General features: G+C 43.1%; 1 protein-coding gene across 1 annotated transcript; it reads left to right on the forward strand.

The window, feature by feature from the left end:
- The first annotated feature begins 2,227 nt into the window (after positions 1 to 2,227).
- On the forward strand, positions 2,228 to 11,288 carry amotl2b (angiomotin like 2b). The gene is made up of 11 exons (XM_080440501.1): positions 2,228 to 2,464; positions 3,357 to 4,174; positions 4,881 to 5,049; positions 6,488 to 6,632; positions 6,756 to 6,845; positions 7,596 to 7,891; positions 7,992 to 8,167; positions 8,387 to 8,488; positions 8,722 to 8,906; positions 9,268 to 9,393; positions 9,910 to 11,288. Exons 2-11 carry the CDS (start codon positions 3,423 to 3,425, stop codon positions 9,993 to 9,995), a joined length of 2,127 nt encoding a protein of 708 aa, XP_080296627.1. The 5' UTR covers positions 2,228 to 2,464; positions 3,357 to 3,422; the 3' UTR covers positions 9,996 to 11,288.
- The last annotated feature ends 7,746 nt before the right edge of the window (positions 11,289 to 19,034 follow it).

Below are 19,034 nucleotides of genomic sequence, written 5' to 3' on the forward strand. Positions count from 1 at the left end.
TAATAGCTGCCTCTTTTGAGCCCTATGGCAAGAAGGTTTAATTTAAAGGAGGAGTTCACCCAAAACATTACTTATTTTCTATCAATTGCACACCCTATGAAGCCTTGAATCCATGGATTATTTTTTGTTTTTGTCGCATTCCTAAGCTAATCATTTGATTCCCGTCTCCTACCGGCTAATGTATCCGGTAGGAGACACAAAGTAGATTATTTTCCTACCGGAAATACACACGTTCATCAAATTATTGTCTTAGGAATGCCATAAAAACTAAAATAAATCCATGAAATCAAGGCTTCATGGGGTGTGTAATTGATAGAAAATAAGTAATTTTTTGGGTGAACTCCTCCTTTTAGCATCAGCTGTCAAATAATAATGAACAATAATAATATTCATTATTTATATAAAGCATCGTTCCAAACAACGTTTCAATGTGCTATTCATTTAAAAAAAAGAAATTCAACTACAAATTAAAAACAAATAGGCACAAAGCAACGGAAATTCTGAAAGTGAATGTAAATGTAAATCAACAGTTCTACTATATGTATTAATTTGGGAAGGGAAGGACAATGAACTATATTATTCATTCAGGCATTCGGGTTATGTGTTAAGAGTTCATGTCTCATTCCAAAGGAAGACAGCCAGAGTGTGCATGTTAGAGATTCGAACACATGGAACAGCAGGTGCTTCAACGTGGCATTCTGCAGTGAGTGTTTGTGCATGGTGCAGGGGGTTGGCTACAAAGACACACTATTCTCCCTGGTCACAGGGAAGACACTATGAACCTTCATGGATGCAGGCCTCAGATACCAGGCGGCAGCTGCCGCGCACTCACACATCAGGGAGGGAAAAGTATGCATGCACACGTGCACATTTTCTCTCTCTCTCTCTCTCTGTATCTCCCACACACATACACATTCTCCCCCACGAACACAAGTATTCACTAACAACATAGGCTACTTATCACCACCTTTTAGCATCCATTACAACCAACAAGCATGGAGGGAACAAACATTGCTCTGCTGGTGGCGATAGGCATTGGAAAGAGCGGTAGAACTTCCCTATTTTAGGCGGCTTAATCTGTTTGGTCAGATGTGTGTGGTTCTCAAAGTGGGGTCTGCATGGGGTCTCCAGGGGTCTTGGGGGGGTATCCCCAGCAAATGAGTTAATCAGTTTAACCACTTAACCCTATTTTCTAAAACAGACAATCTACAAGCTCACAACTTGTACAAAGTCATGAGCTTGTAGATCAGTTATTTAATTTGTATTTATTTATCTGGAAACAAACAATTTTACATAATAATACAAATGTTCTCTTCCCGAGCAAAACAGGAGGAGAACCACTACACACCCGATGGGCTTCTATGTTTATGTGCAAAATAATCTTGATTCTGGCGCCTTTAGGCCATGCATGCAGCATTAACCAAATGGACGTCTTCATAATCCATTTGTTCTGTCCCGTAATATTTTCCACCTCGTTTCATTATTCCAACTGTATGGGAGCAGTGGTGGAAAAAGTACTCATGTTTTAAAAGTATCAATATTGCAATGTAGAAATACTCTGTTACAAGTAAAAGTCTGGAATTAAAATAAAAACATTTCTATAGTACAAAAGTATTGATATAAAAATGTACTTAAAGTACCAAAGGTAAAAAGTACTCATTATGCAGAATGTCCCGTTTCACAAGTTTTCAAATGTATAAAATGTATTAAAATCTTTTTGAAAATACAATGCGTCGCATGGCGAGGCATTGAGCTTGTAGATCGGCTATCAAATGGCCGAAATTGATATAGGGCTGAAGTGGTTACTGTATATGTTTTGTAATAATAATCAAAATCTACAAAGTAACTAGTAACTAAACTTTTCAATTGAATACAAGTGGAGTGAAAGTACAATATTTGCCTTTGAGGTGCAGACAGTGCGGAGTAAGTAAAGTAAAAAGTGAAAATTGGAAATACTCCACTAAAGTTAAAAAAAAAAAAAAAAACTCAAAACTGTACTTCTTAGAACTGCACTTGAGTAAATGTAATTAGTTACTTTACACCACACTGCCTATGGGAGTAACTGTCCTAAACTTCACGCTAAACTCCCCACGGCAATAAAGAGAACTGCAGTGTTTCAGCTCAGCTCCCTCCTCCTCCTCCCTCCCGTTGGAACCGTGTGGTTTTACGCTCCTGATCCCCGAGGGACCTCGCGCTCTGCATTCCTGTCATTCCGACCTCAGTCCCTCCTCGGTTACTTATTATCGTCGCCTCTCGACAACCATTTCAGAGCTCAGTTCAGCTACAGCGAAGCACACGAGACGAGACCCACGACCGCCCGTTGGAATACAGAGCAACGAGGGGGGATGAGAAACTTCTGAACCGAGAAACTTTGTGGGAAATAGTGGAATATACGTCGAAATTAACTTCCCAAGTTTAATACTTTTTTCCGCCGGGGGGAGAGAGAGAGAGAGAGCCTGAGCTGGTAAGAGAGAGCTTTTTTCCCCACTTTTTACCACAATAGAAACCGAGTGTAATACACACACAGACACACACATTGTTGCTGTTTTGAGCTATTCAGAACCATTTGGACTTGCGTTATCGTATCAAAACTTATTTACGGAAGCTTTAGGAACCGGATAACTTCGCGAAGAGAAAACGTGTAGTTTTATTAGAGGCTAAATGTGGCTTACGTGCGGTTTTGCTCCCCCGTGAGAATGGAATTTTGCCGCACGCATTTTCGCATGTAGTAGCAAATCTGTCCACACGTGTCGCTGTTCTCAGTTGGGTTGGATTGCACACACCACCACTAACACCAATGATGTTTTAGTAACTTTACAGTCTAGTCTACTATGTTAGTGACTTACTAGACTAAGCAAAACATTTCTCCACAAAATGAGGAAATGAAACCTGTCCACATATGTTTTTATTGTTTTTTTTTGTTGTGTTGTTAGGTGGTTTGTTTGTTTTTGTTTTGTATACAGGGTGTCCTTGTTGGGAAGGCAGTAGGCCTATATGTATTATATTATGTGTATGCTGTTCACAATATGGTCTAAAAAGAAAATGGTAAAAAAGATGACGAAATTAACAGAATGAGTTTCAAATTAACTAAAATACTTATTAGCAAATCATATTTAATTTATGTGTCAACCTTGAGACACATGCCTGCCCCATATAAAGTACATGTACACATTAGATGAGCTCTGAGTAATAGTAATGTGTGTGTAGATATATATATATATATATATATATATATTGTATTAGTTATTGTATGTCATAAATGTTTAGTACTGACATCATCTAGTGTCTAGTCCTTCACTGACATTCTTGTTATTATTATGAATGTGTTGATTAATTCTGCTCTCTTCCATGTTTAGGGCTGATTCTTGAATACTGTAGAACGAACTGATCACCGGAGAGCATAACAACGTCCATAATCCTACATGGCGTCCACTGAGGAACCGTCTGGCACGGTCCTGCACCGGCTTATCCAAGAGCAGCTTCGCTATGGAAACTCCACAGACAACCGCACCTTGTTGGCCATCCAGCAGCAGGCCTTGCGCGGAGGCAGCGGAAGCAACAGTGGACCCGGTAGTGGAGGCGATGCATCCAGGAGCCCCCGCTCCTCACTTGAAAGCCTCACGCAGGAAGACCCTCAGTTCCCCCAGCTGTCTGCCAGGCAGGAGCCCCAGGGCCAGGAGCACCAGGGAGACTACCAGCACTCAGAGAACGGCTACCAGCTCTATGAGCTGCACGGAGAGGAGCTGCCCACTTATGAACAGGCCAAGGCTCACTCCCAGTACCTGGCTTCTCACTGGGGCCCTGCTGTGCAGGGCGCCGCAGGCCCTCTCAAGCAGCTCCACGAGGAGACCCTCCTGCACGAGGGGGACTTCCACGAAGAGGCTAACCTGATGGAGGTGAAGCGCGGCCATGCTCGGTCGCTCAGTGAACGCCTCCTTGTGCAGATGTCCCTAGAGAGGATTGATGTAGCAGGAAAGGTGGCAGGAGCCATCAAGAGCAATTCTAACAGCTACCCTGAGCTGGCTTACTACACCCCACATGGCCCCCAGAGCACAGGGCCCGGTCTGGACAAGCGCAGTCCACCACCAGAGTACTCAGCCCCCATCCAGGGCCAAGGATTTATCCCCCACCACCTGGCTCAGGAGCCACAGCCTCTGCAGGCCCAGCAGCACAGGTACACGTGTGTGTGTGTGTGTGTGTGTGTGTGTGTGTGTGTGTGTGTGTGTGTGTGTGTGTGTGTTTGCATTCATGTTTACGCTGGCACTGTTTTCCATTTTCATAGCCATCATTATGATCACAGACATATTACGTCATGCCCTGTATTTCAGTTTTTAAATGGCCGTTCTCGTAATCAGCTCCCAGGACTGTCATTGCGTCTTGCATGCGTAAACAAAAATCCAGTGAATCTCTGTAGCAGTGTGTCATGTTTCTTTTGAAACACTTAAGCGGGGAACATGTCCTGCTCCACAGGTGGTAGTTGATGCACATAGCGTTCGCAATGCCTTGCATACTACTACAAGGTTAGTTACAGGTGCTTGCGATACTTTGGATGCTTTCACCAAAGCTATGTTCCCCATATAGGTTGACACATTCTTAGCAGCCTGGAGTCTGCTTGTCTGTTTGCTGGTAGAAGAGAATGGAAGGACAGGTGTTTAAGTGATTCGTATTTCGATGCCTCGCATAAGTATAGTTGTTTCTCACACCCCTGTAGCCAGCTGAGACAGCCCCGTGGCTGTGACCAATTTAGGCAAGGTGCCAAGATGTCAGACATCTTTATGTTCACCGACCAGCTGATGTCATGATGAAATGAGAAATGTGCATACTTAATTAAGACATTATAGCCAAGTTATTAAAATAAAATCAATTATCTCTAACCCCAGGTATGCGCAGCCTGGCCAGACCGCTGAAACATTCTGCTACAACATGTTCACCGGCCTGCCCCCTGCTGGCCTGGAGGAGCCCAACCAAGTGGAACTGCTGATGATGGAGAATGAAAAGCTGAGGCAAGAGCTAGAAGCGCACAGGGAGAAGACGGGCCGCATCCAAAAGGTAAAGAAAACGCCATTTAAAAAAATGCAGTTAATGCAGTTGCTCTTGCAAACATTGTGCACTTGAGGGTGCAATAAATGTATTACTTGAATACTCCTAACAGGGCCAACAGAGAGAGAGGGGGGTGCTTGCTTGTTTTTTTGCTGAACTATAGTGGAAATATCCAAGATTGTCAGTTAGATGAACAAGACCACAGGCAGCACAAACTTGTGCCAGGGAAGTAAAATTGGCTTACATGTCCCGAAGTCAGATGAAAACTGAAGCGGCGTATGCCTTGCTAGACATTAGCACCTGTCTAGGAAACACTATCCTAGTGAGCAGTTGTCCCTCGCACATCCAGCACACGCCCTCATCTGCACTGGACAGATGAGAGCGGCAGCTGCTATCATCCATACCACAGAATCACAAACAGAGGCCATCAGGCAGCTACTGTGTCCACACTTCCCTCATTGTTGTAGTTGACCCAGAGGAGGGCTGGGTGTGTGTGCCCTTTAGTTCCACTGAGGCTATAGATTTTCAGTCTAATCCAGGACATGTCAGGGTGGTTGACCTCCTCAGCACAGCTGACCCACGTAGAAGAGGCTAGAGGGAGAGAGAGAGTATCCATGGCAGGCGGCCGACTGCTTTCGTGCTTTGATAAAAAATGAAAGGATCCTTTTGTACTTCACTCTTACTCCTTTATTTTCTTGACAGTAGCTGTCATTTGTTTCAAGCATAACGTTTGCATAACGCATCGTCCTGTAGTGAACGTACGTGCTGAGTTTTATAGTCAGTTCCGTAGTCAACAGGCCAAAGCATGTCTTTCCACCTTTAACAGGATGGAACCAGGCCGTGAGACGTCGACTCGACTCACTCTAGCCATTATATGTATTAAAAAAAAAAAGAATCAACTGCTTTCCGCTGAAGTTACGTCATTAAGCCATTGCCTTGTCTCAGCCTTAAAGAATGATAATTGCCAGGGTTGGAAAGTTTTCCCTGTCGGGCCGCGGCCCTGAGTAAACATGCCTGTGTGACTGCTGTAATGGTGTGTCCACAGCCCAGGCACAGGCATGCACACCTTTCCCGCACTGGCAGCTTGCCCAGAGCTCTGTGTGAGTGCCTTTGTGTGTTTCATCATAGTGTGTGTATGTGTGTTGTGTATTTGCGCGTTTGTGCACTCACACCTGGAACCAGGGCTGTTGGCCCTCAGGAATGTAGATATAAATCAGTCACACAGGGAGTGGTGCTGGTTAGAATTCCTGCTCAGAATTATATGCTGTACACACACACACACAGAATGTGTCCTGTTTATACCGTATACATACCACTCTTCGCGCCCATATGTATTTTTATGTACTGTACCAATATCCCCTCTGCCCTCTGGTATGTCAAAGTGGCTTACCTAAGAATCTCTCCTCTCTTTCCCCCTGCTCTCTTGCACTCCTCTTGTCACCTATAGTTGGAGCAGGAAATCCAGCGTATTTCAGAGGCCTATGAGACCCTGATGCAGGGCAGCAGTAAGAGAGAAAACCTGGAGCAAACCCTAAGAAAAAGACTGGTGGCTGAGATCAGGAGGTTGCAAGACTTCAACAGAGACCTGAGAGGTACAGACTACATTTCCCACAACCCCCACAGACAAATAGAAGTCCTGTTTTGTAGTGTGTGGTGACACAGATACATTACTACTGTACTGTGAATACTAACCTGGGACCCACTTTGCTCCACAGAAAACCTTGAAAATGCCAGGACACATGTCGCAAAAGAGGTGGAGGTTGCCGACCACAACCAGCACATCATGGCCAAACTACTTGAGCAGAGTAAGCATGTCATCCTGTCTGACTAGATTCCTCTCCCAGGCTCTGTGACACCCCCGCCCCCTCCCACCCCAGTTGCGATCAACATTCTTGATTGGATTGAAAGCCTACCATGGGGCCCTTTAGTAGCTAAGCACATCCTGCATGCAGGAATTTCACTTGCATAACCTCTGCTTATTTGGTAAGTGGGCTTAATAATGGGGAATATAGTCCAGCTTGCTTGGAGGGAAGGAAATGGGGAAACTAGAGGAGAAATAAATCACAAACAACAGTATAAGACCCCCCCCCCCAACCCCTGTTTAGCTTGATTTATATTGTCTATTTAAGAACCTGGATAAGAGCAGAGCGGAGGTGTTTCTGTGGTCCGAGTGAGGAATGTTCTTGCCCTATGTGGGTCAAAGGCATAGGGCGCCCACCCCCACTTCCTCCAACCTCCTCCTCTCGGCATTCCATGAGTGCTTGGGTAAATGAAGAACATCAGCCACGATGTTGGAATCCTGGGACTTATTAGCGGGCGGTTGGGCTCCGTCGGGAGAAATGGCGGACTGATATTTTTACTTTGTGGGAAGGGTATTCAAGTGACTTTCGACCGGCAGCTTCTCAGTGGCTTGCAGTTCTCTTCAGGGCACCGTTTAACTCATAACACACAATCTAGAGATTGAGACCACCATTACAGAAATCATGATCATTTACCATCATCTGTTACTGTTAGACATACGCTAACCATACGGCCTCCTTTTGCTTTCACCTTAGATGAGGAGCAGAACCTTGAGCGGGAGCGCGTGGAACGGGAGCTCCAGCGGCTCCGGGCTACAGCAGACGAGCAGGGCCTGAGGGCAGAGCAGTTGGAGGAGGCCCTGGAGGCGTCTCGGGGCCGCGGCCGTCAGCTGGAGGAGGAGCTGAGGAGGAAGAGGGCATATGTGGAGAAGGTGGAGCGGCTCCAGAGCGCCCTGGCCCAGCTGCAGTCCACCTGCGAGAAGAGGGAGAGCCTGGAGATGCGGCTTCGAACGCGTCTAGAGCAGGAGCTGAGGAGCCTGAGAGCCCAGCAGGTACCGCAGAAGTTACCCGTCCTCCTATTCGAAGACACAGCCTGCACTTCGGCGTATTAACATCACCTAACCACCCCGTCTTGTCCCTCCTCCCCCGCAGAGACAGTCTCAGCCACCAGGGGTGACGGTGAGCTCTCTGCACGAGCGACTACGTGAGCGCGAGGAGCGCATCCTGGCCCTGGAGGCCGACATGGTGCGTTGGGAGCAGAAGTACCTGGAGGAGAGCACCATGAGGCAGTTTGCCATGGAGGTTGCTGCCACCGCCGCGGCCCAGAGGTGAGCCTGGCGTAGATCATAACGTTAAACATGCACTGGTATCTTGTTCTACATACATGTGTATCTGGTGTGTTAATATGCAGTCAATGTGTTAGCTGCCATTTATAGGCAATAGGCTGGGGAACACTCGCTTGTCGCTAGGTGTTTCGTAGGTTAACACTTTGTCTTTCTTTTGAATTTTGCAGTCCTGATCCTAACGGTATCTCTTTCCCTTCACAGAGACACCACCATCATCAACCACTCTCCCTGTCACTCCTCCAACAACAGCTTCAACGAAGACCTGCCAGTCGCTGACTACAGGAACCAGGAGATGGAAAACAGGTACGGGTTAACAGACGCTATTTTTTGACTATGACAACAGACACCAGATAGATTTACTTCATAATTTATCATTCGCTCAATAATTAATGTTACTATAAACTGATTAAAGTCACTTACAATGCATGCAATCTCTTGCACACAACCCTCATTCGGGTTTCGTTAACAAAATAAGTCAATTCATTGGGTCATATAGTGTTTTAACGGCTCTGCTGTTGTTGTTTTTTTGTCATCAGGATCCGTGCTCTCTATGCCCAGATCCTGGAGAAGGATGCTGTGATCAAGATCCTTCACCAGCGGCTGCACCAGGACCAGGGGAGGAAGGACGGCCGTGTCACCCTTACGAAGAAGGACGTGGGGCTCCGAGCCGCCATCTCCACTCCCTCCATCAGCACTGCCAATTGCACTGCCAAAAGTAGAGGTAAGGATCATTGTTGTTTTTTTTACAGATTATAAAACTGTGTTTTTTTAACCACATGAACCCTAGTGTCCCTATTCTATGGGCATTCGATGAAAATAGCAGATCTACAAGCTTCGCAATGTGACGAGCTGAGAGTTTGTAGATCGGCTATTTCCAGCAAGGAGAATTGGTTTAGAGTGAAAAAAAAGGGGACCAAGTATCAAACTCTGGGACACCCCGGTCAACTAAGGATATAGGGTTTAATTGGTTAAGCACTGAGCAGTATGTAGAGTCATTACAGGTTTTGTACTTGGTAAGAAAGTTGAAGAAACAAATGTAGTTTTAAGCATTCCTTACAGTATTGGTGTTTTCTTTCCTGCAGGTAAAAGCCTGTCAGACGACCAGACGCAGTTTCCACTGCATCGTTTCTCTGTCCAGTCCGAACCCGGGGCCCTCGGCCATCATGAAGAGGATGTGAAGGCCACAACCACAACCAAGCTCAACAGCGGTGAGTCGTCTTGCAGGCGTGTATGCGAGCGTGTGCCGAGATCAGCCAGCCACCCGGCAATGCGGAACATTTAATTGTACATGAATTCTACGAAATTTCTACGCATACTGCACATACTCGAAGTCACACATGCATGGACCCATTTGTACACAGCAATACACAAGCACACAAACACATCTGCATGCATGTAAAATGTGATTTGAACCCTGACGCCGTCACATTAAGTATGGATGGTTCCTGGCGCTCATTGATTAACCATACCATGGCTTAACCAGCCAATGAGACGCCAGCTGTCCAGGTCATAGTTCATAATGCGGGGCCTTGTGGAATGTACACGGTTAGGAAATGATGACCTATTGACTGAGCGCTCTTAACTGGAGTGGTTTGTTCCAGTATGGAAAATCTCTTTTGACCTTTAGCCATTGGCAGGATTGCTGTATCTGGGGCAATTTTCCAATGTTTACTCATTAAACATTCATACAATTATTCATTCTCTTTTTCCTCCTTTTTTTTCAGACAAGGCAGCACCACCGAAGTTGCCATTGAACCCCTTCAGAGGCTTAGATGACCTGGAATCCGAGGCAGTCGAAATCTTCATTTAAAACAAAGACAAGACTGTTTGCTTCTGGACACAAAAGAAAAGAACAAAGAGTAACGAAGAGTCTTGACGGCTGTGGAGAGCGAAAGTCGATGTCATTGATGTAGAGGTTGGAAATAACACAGAGGTTACACGTGGCAGGAATGTTGCAGAAGGACAGCAGAATGTGTGTTTAAAAAAACAGAAGACGAAGAAAAAAAAAGACTGATCTCACATTTAAAGAGACAGAGCTGTGCTCTGTCTCCGTCTGTCTCATGGAGCTGGGCAGCTGCTGGCAGGCTGCCCCGTCTGGGGGACCAAATGTGAATCTTTTGCGGTACTCAGACAGTATTGTGGATTGTAATGGCGCAACATGTTCTCAGAGAGTGTATGCCAAAGTATTTATATAATTGCTTCTCATTTATACTATCCCCCTGTCCCTCTTTTTCCTGTTCACAGAATCAAGGGGCTTCTATTTATCTAATCCGGTTTCCACATTCCCCAAATATTAGCTAAAGCCTCAAGCCCCTCTAGATCGATCTTCAGGACAAGGTTATCTTTGTGAACTCCCAACCTGCATTCCCCTCCCCCTGAAAAAATGTTGAGTTAATCTGAGTTAATTTATTCTCATGGAATTTATCTGGTTGGGAAAACTTCGCCTTTGCTCTTAAACTCATAAAACATGAAACGCTGTTGATTTCTATCGTCTCGCTGTCCATATTTCCAAAGCTTCAGTAGCGGGTTCTACTGAGGCTCAAAAGTATGTGTAGTGATACGAAATATAGAGAAAAGACAATGTTTTTTGTTTTTGTTTTAGTTTTTTTTATTATTATTTAGTAGGGTGATGTGGCATGGCGTTGATTTCATCTTCTTTTGTGATTATATTCTCCTTCTCAAAGTATGTTTGTTTGTGTGTGTGTGTGTGTGTGTGTGTGTGTGTGCGTGCGCGTGTGGGTGTGTTATTTCCTGATATGGCGTATCTGCTGGTCTGAACGTCATGGGGATAAAAGCTGCAAACTACACCGTTTTTGGTTTTTGTTTACTGTGAGCTTTGAACTAACAAAAAGGTTAATTATATATATATATTTTATACAGATGTATTATTTTAGATATAATAGTGCTGAGAGCAGGATGCCAAAGAGTTTATCTTATGTTTATTATGTAAGTTATGTGCAGACAATCACGGTCATGTCAAGCTGTATACCAACCAACCAAGTGTTGACCTCAAGCAAAGACATTTCTGTGAACTCCTAACAATATGAAGGTTGTTAAAATCAAATTCATGCAACATTTCATAAAGCAATAAAATATTCTAATATATGCAAAAGCTGGTTTCCTGACTCGTGACTGGGCTGAATGAGGTGGAAAAGTGTTACAATTCACCCAAGCACCTGACATTTACGTGGAAAGCAAAATATAACTGACTATTCACCTTCCTATTCCTCTGCACATCCAATCACTCCACGTCACCTTATCTCTCTGCTCTTCTTCACACGTTCCACAACCCACCCACCCTCCACAGAGCAATGAAAGGCCTTTACCTCTGCGTCCCTCCACAGAGCAGTGAAAGGCCCTTCCCTCCGTGTCCCTCTACAGAGCAGCTAGCTTCTTTCGTTAATGAATGCCAGAGAGCTGCATTCTTTTGGGTTCAGCTTTCCCTGGTGGCCTGTTCTCTTGTTCTCTGCTCGAGCAATGAAGAGAGTGTTTGACATACATAGCATTCTTAAAGGGACAATGTAACGATATACTTGACAAAGGCAGGTTCCTCCCAGATTAGTGGCTGATCCCGTTCAGCATACCTATGAGCGGCAACACACCGTTGCCAACATTCATTACATTCATAATTGGTCTATTTTATTGTCCTCAGATTCCACTATTAACACCCGGACTTAGAGAGGTGTTTGTGTGCTATTTTGAGGCATGCCACAGTGTAAGAGGATGAGATAGAGATGAGAATAGAATAGAATGATGAGCTCTTCTGTTATGTGATACCTGTTTCTGTTTGCATTTCTATATATATTTCTCTCTCTCTCTCTCACTCACACACACACACACACACACACACACACACACACACACACACACACACACACACACACAAGATATTGACTTGTACCAGTTTGTGCCGGTTGTGCGGCACTGAGCTGACAATGAGACTTCACAGTGAGGCAGGACAATAGCCATGACAGAGAATGTGCTGGGGTCATCAGAGCGGGAGGTTGACAGCTACAGTTTTCACACACACATCCCAACAGTCTGCGTGTATATGTGTGGCCCTGTGGGCATATACGTAGGATTCAACACACCCTTGAGCTCAGTAAAGCTGTTTAGTGATCATTTCCTTACAGTAGTGTTTTTCAAACGTTTTCATGGCAAGGCAAGTATTGGCAAATATTTTGTGCCAAGGACCCCGTACAAGATTGGTGTTGTTAGTTTTTCACATTTGTTCAAGATTTTTTGAAAATAGAAGAACCACAAGCTCACAACGCATCTCAATGCGACACATAGGCTAGGTTAAAGTGGTTAAAGTGGTTTTGATGCTGCTATATTAAGTAATTTTTATGGGGACCCTCTGGAGCCCCCTCAAGGACCCCTGGGGGTCCCACTCACCAGACCCCACTTTGTCACTACATTTAGAGCCATTACAAACAAATTGTAATGTCATCGTTGACATATCGATAAGCTTTGCTTTTTAGATTTTTATTTTTTTTAGGTTTTAGCAAACACTTGCATGACTTATTCATAATTGGATTGGTCTCATATGTGTAACTGGTAAAGTGCAATCCATATGGAATCACAACAGTCTCATAAATATTTGTAACTTGTAAAGCGCAATCCGTAACCTGTAAATCAGATTCCATTCTGGTGTAATCTGACTCACATGGATGAAGCAAACAGAATATGTGTGTGTAGGTGTGTCCAATCTCTCTCTCTCTCACACACACACACGTGCGTGCGGCCGCGTGCACACGCACGCACGCACGCATGCACTCCAAAAGGCACAGATGTTAAGTATGCCTTTGTGTGGTTTGATAATTAGATAGGGCACTTTAAAACACCTCAGCATGCCTGGGCTTGGGCTTTTTATAAAGAGGAAATTAGATGGCAGGATAGCATGAATGCTTATGACAGAACAGCTTGTATGGGAAAACACAGAACAGGAACTGGCGGTATGCAACGCAATCAATCTTATTTATGAACTGAGAGCGTTTATCTAGCGCGCTGACTGACAGAAGTTTGAAGAGCGGCCAACATTCCTGAACCAATGTGAAAGGCGGTCGACATGTTTGGACCTACAACAGCTTCATCTTTTGCCTAAATTTACACTCCGTCGTACAACGGTGTCACGTGCCGAAAATAGCTGATCTACAAGCTCACACGCCACTATGAACTTGTAGATCGGCAATTTTCGACGAAGTAGCCTAGTCAGGCTTTTCACCCAGGGTTATCAAAGGATGGGACATAGGCTACAGTACGCCTAGGCCTAGATGAGAGCGCGATCAGAGGTCACATACCACTGTGTGCTCTAGCATGTCAGGAAACGTCCTGGAAAATTTATTTCGCTACATTTTTGCTATTGCTCAACCACATGAGAGCTCTGCGCTGACCTTGATTGTCATGAAAGGAATGGTTTTGTTGGCGCCTAAACATGCAGAGAGGCTACACATCTTAGTTTTTTGTTTTGTTTTCCTTTTCTTTTTTGCATTGCAGGAGTTTTATTGCCTTCTTTTGACATTTTACGGTTTAACAGCACATGCCTAATACGCTTCATTCTTTGAAGTTTCAGCACATTCAGCAAATTCGCTGATGGTAAACACTGATATGAAAGTCAAAGGGGGAGGAGGAGGCTTCTGGGACACAGACAGACAGGAATCCAATCCTCACACTGGGCTAATTAGAGTGGTGACAGTACACAACAGCATTCTGTTATGAACTAGGTCACAGGCGTTCAATAAGAGTCACAAACCTTTTGATCCAAGGTCCTGCCTAAACTAACCCCTTCTTTGCCAAGTTCAGACACGAATGACAAGACTCAAACCAATAACAAAATGTTTGCTTTGTTGTGTTAGTTCGGTGAGAGATTGACTGACTGCCAGGCCTTGGGGAAGATATCCATTGATTAAATGCAATAACTTTTCACAGATTGTCCCAGCTAGCTGACATTCTCAAAACACCCAGAGGGAAAATCATTTGACAAAGTTCCCTCATTTGTTTCTCTTAGGGGAAAAAATAAGCCAAACATTCTTCGAATCTTAGTAATACATGTGTCACTGTGTGTGAAGGGACCCAAGAACATAACTTGTCCCCACCCACACACCAGCCTGATACAGATTGCAGTTGTGTGAAAGACATTTGCTTAGAGGTCTCAAGCTAAAACAAAACAAAACAAAACAAAACAAAGCAAACAAAGAAATTCATACTTAAACACACAATTGTTACTTTGCTGTTATACAATACAGTAACATCCTGAGATGTTCATTTAAATCTGAGACAAATCTGAACAAACGTAACCAGATGGACCCATCTCTTGGAGTTACAAAGGCTAAAACCGAGGCTTTTACTGTGAAGGCAATCAAGTTCAGTGAGGAAAATCGTCTTTACAACATTCCTATTCAATGCAACCAGATTTTCATCTAATTTCTAAAATATATGAAGCCGAAGTCTTTTGTAGGCTTGGTTCCCCTATGCAAAATAGGGTTCTTGACTACTGCAGTGGTGTCCACATTGTGCAATAAATATAGATTAACCTCCTAACAACAGTGCTGGAAGTACTCACATTTGTTACTTAAGTAAAACAAAGTACTGAAACGTAGAAACACAAGTTACTAGTAAAAGTCTGGTAATAAGTGATTCATGGAATTTTATAATAATCTAAATCTACTTGTAACTAGTAACTAAAGGTTCCGAATAATTGTAGTGGAGTAAAAGTACAATATTTTCCTCTGAGATGTAGTGGACACACACACACACACACACACACACACACACACACACACACACACACACACACACACACACACACACACACACACACACACACACACACACACACACACACACACACACACACACACACACACACACACACACACACACACACACACACACACACACACACGTCTGGAATTACCTGACCTGAAACTGTACGTCACTGAGTGGTATAATTTCTTTTCTACACCCAACCAAACACTGACTTTAATTGACAGTCCGCCCTATGGGAATATTTGTGTCATGTCAGTCCACCCTATGGGAACATATGTGTTATGTCTCATACTGTAGTTGTGGGGAGCTCATGGCCAAGATTTGGTTAACCTTTTTCTGGAAAAATGGCAGAAGTGTACACGTATAGGATGCTCCCCATCCCAGGAACCACTTTAACATCTCCCTATGACAGTGGTTCTCAAAGTGGGGTCCGGGGACCCCCAGGGGTTCTTAAGGGAGTTCCAGGGGGTCCCCAGCTAAATGATTGATAGTTAGGAACCAAATGGACCCTTACAGGTCTGTAACTCTGAGAGTGTACAAATGGAACCAAATGGACACTTACGGGTCCATTTGGTTCAAAATGGACACTTATACGGATCAATTTGGGGGGCAAGTATAGACCCCTGGTGACCCTGGTCAGTGAATTATGTAGGATTTAAGTGTTCAAAGAGACGCAGAAGACAAATACCCATAGCATAGTCCTAAATTATTCTCATAAAACAGCTGATGAATTCTTAGATACTATATGTTTTGATAATGTTGAGTAGCAAAGGGGTATCACAGTACATAGCACCAAAATAAATGCTTTGCTGTAACACCAGTGGTGGTCCTAGTGTGTTTAAGTAAGTGGTAATCTTTTAATGGCCACTATTTGACTATTGATAATAGTAATAGTCAGTGACCCTATACAAATAAAGCAACCCTAAACAGAAAAACAATCATAATTGAAGTTCAATCAAATTATTATTTATCTCTGCCTTATGAAAGGAGATAATGATTTATTTCTGAAATAAATAATGATGTAATAATGTCTCCAGGTTTAATGGAAGTGGATATACGGTATATAATCCAAATCTAAATGACAGGTGGATATAATAAGTACCAAGAAATTATATTTTGCAACACTGCATTTAGAACACCATACTGCTGCACAGGGATGGTGAGAAATGACATGCCTACAAGTTGATTCAATGCACTTCCTGTTTCAACAGGTTTGGTAAAACATGTACATGCAAAGATGTTCTCACTCACTGCAAAGACATTCAACACAGTTCAGATTGTTAAATTGGAACGAATAATCCACTGGTTATGTACAGCAGATCAACATGACCCAAAAGCCCCTAACTGAAACAACAGTAGATAATTCTATAACAATTCCCAGGATTCAATGTCCTGTGGCAACTGGCAACTGCTGTATCTTTTACTCATGTGTTGGTCTTTCAAACACATGACAAGTCTCATCGAGTCTCATCTTTTGATGCTACATCCTTCCTAAGTTAAATAGCTCCACCTGGTGGTGGCACTTTCCTAAAACCAGCAAATTTGTAAACATACAAGCATTCTGATTTTGTAAAATAATAAAATAAAATCAGATTGCCTCCTGCTTGATGTGGTTCAGAAGAACTTAAATCTAAAAAAGCAATAATAGACAGATATGGAGACAGACAAGATCAAAAAGAGCAAATGCGTAAATATGGCAGTGCAAATATCGCAAGTTTGTGTGCCATGTCAAAGTAGTGCAAATGTCCAACTCCTTCATTGTCATTTAAAGGATTTCTTGTAATGTTTGTCTTGGCCAGGGGGGGGACTGTATAGCAGTGACCCCTGGTGTGTGTAGTTGAAATGAGTGGAGGGGCTGTGTGATGTGTTTTTTCTTCTGGCTGTCTGGGAGATATAATGCCACTGTAGTGAAAACACAGCTTTGCATGATGGTTGTTTGATGATGCAGGAGAGTTTTTATACTGTACTAGAATACAGACATACAGACTATTCAGATGTGCATGTCATCATGCACATCTGAATAGTCTGTATGTTGTTGTTGCAAGTTTTTTAATTGGTGTGAATGAAGAAGATGAGAGATCAACCACAGCCCTGGGGAGCCTCTGTGTTTTAAACCAATATTAGCCTATTGTAATATCCAGTCTTCTTCGAGTCCATAGCAATCTTAGATGTCGTTCTGCCAGTATCGGGCACAGGCCACAACTGATGGAGTAGGTTCTGCCAGGTCCTCTGGGCTGCACCGGGGGGTGTCGGCACATTGTCTGCTCTGATCCACAGCTGCACATGTCTTCTGCTGTGTAATTCCAGGCTTTCATCAGTGTTTTGCACCTCCCCTGTTCCACACGCAGTCTATTTAGTGACTTCCAGGTTGTCCAGCCAAGGTCGTGGCCACTAGCGAGGCTTTCCGTTGGTATGATCCCTCTGTCCAGCCATTCAAGAGCTTGTGTGTTGTTACTTTGCCATTCATCTTCCCAGATGTTGGTAATATCCAGTGATGTAAAGTAACTAAGAACATTTACTCGAGTACTGTTCTTTTTTAAGGTATTTTTTACTTCATTGGAGTATTGTACTTCTACTTCACTATAATTAATTGAAACTTTAGTTACTAGTTACTTTGCAGATATACATTATCATATTATAAAACATATATAACCACTTCAGCCCTATTTTATACATAGGCTATTTGAAAATAGCCGATCTACAAGCTCACAACGTGTCGCATCGCGAGCTTGTAGATCTGCTATTTTCAAACATTTGAGTACTTTTACTTTTGATACAATTCTTTAAAGGTATCATGACATTCATTTTCACTTTTTTTATTTTCAATGTTTTATTTGGGGTTTTATGACTTCAATTACACCCAAAAAACCTGAACTTAGAACATTCAGTGGATTTTCTGTGGTCTGGGGTTTTCTGAATAATTAGGCTGAAAAGTAATCTGAGCTTGGCCCTTCGACAGTGAGGTCACAGTCGATTAATCCCGCCCACTCTCCTCCCCTATCCTTTCCTTTGGGGGGGGCGGAGCAGAGGCGATGATTGACAGGCAAAATCCCTCACCAGCGACACCCGCAGGCAAAGATTTCTTTTTTCATTGCAGTTGAAAAGGCTTTAGAAATGTGAGAGAAAAACACCTGCCATTGATCACTGGAATGGAATTTTCACTTAAAACTTTTTGTACACTTTTGAAGGACCAGGACAAAGACTTTGAATGTGGTGTAAAAGTGAATGTCATTAAACCTTTAAAGGGCAAGACCACTTTGGTAGAGGTTTGGGTTGTGTATTTACCTAGCCATGATGTAACTCCAAAGGTGGACAAGAAATCTAAAATAATTGCTTCATTGATTAGAAATTGATAATTCAAAATATGCTCCTCATTGACTTACATTGTACGGTAAAACAGCTCTCAAAGTCACTCTTTTAGCACATAAACAAACACAAACAAAGTTGATTCAGACAATATAGAACATCACCAAACCCAGTACTGTTTGTTTTTTTAATAAAAATGTTAACTTCCTGTTGATTTTGCTATTTTTATTAAGAAGAAAACCAGGACTGGATCCGTGGATCCGGATCTTCAAATAGTAAAATCAGCAGGAAGTTGACATTTTTATTAAAAAAATAAACAGTACTGGGTTTGGTGATGTTCTATATTGTCTGAATTAGCTTTGATTGTGTTCGTTTACATGCTAAAATAGTGACTTTGAGAGCTGTTTCAGCGTACAATGTAAGTCAATGAGGAGCATATTTTGAATTATCAATTTCTAATCAATGGAGCAATTCTTTTTTATTTCTTGTCCACCTTTGGAGTTACATCATCGCAAGGTAAATACACAACCCAAACCTCTACCAAAGTGGTCTTGCCCTTTAAGTATATTTCGATGGCAATACTTTTGTACTTTTACTCAAGTAACATTTTGAACACAGCAGGCCTTTTACTTTTAATTAAGTAAAATATATGAGTACTTCTTCCACCACCACTGTGTAATATCCACATGCATGCCTCCTTCTTCCATAAAACATAACAAGTAGGATGCTGCTGCTGTTGTAGGATGTTTGTTGTTGTATGTTCGCCCCCGGGACA

Source organism: Gymnoscopelus braueri (assembly GCF_963280865.1).
Source record: "Gymnoscopelus braueri genome assembly, chromosome: 10".
Classification (NCBI taxonomy): Eukaryota; Metazoa; Chordata; class Actinopteri; order Myctophiformes; family Myctophidae; genus Gymnoscopelus; species Gymnoscopelus braueri.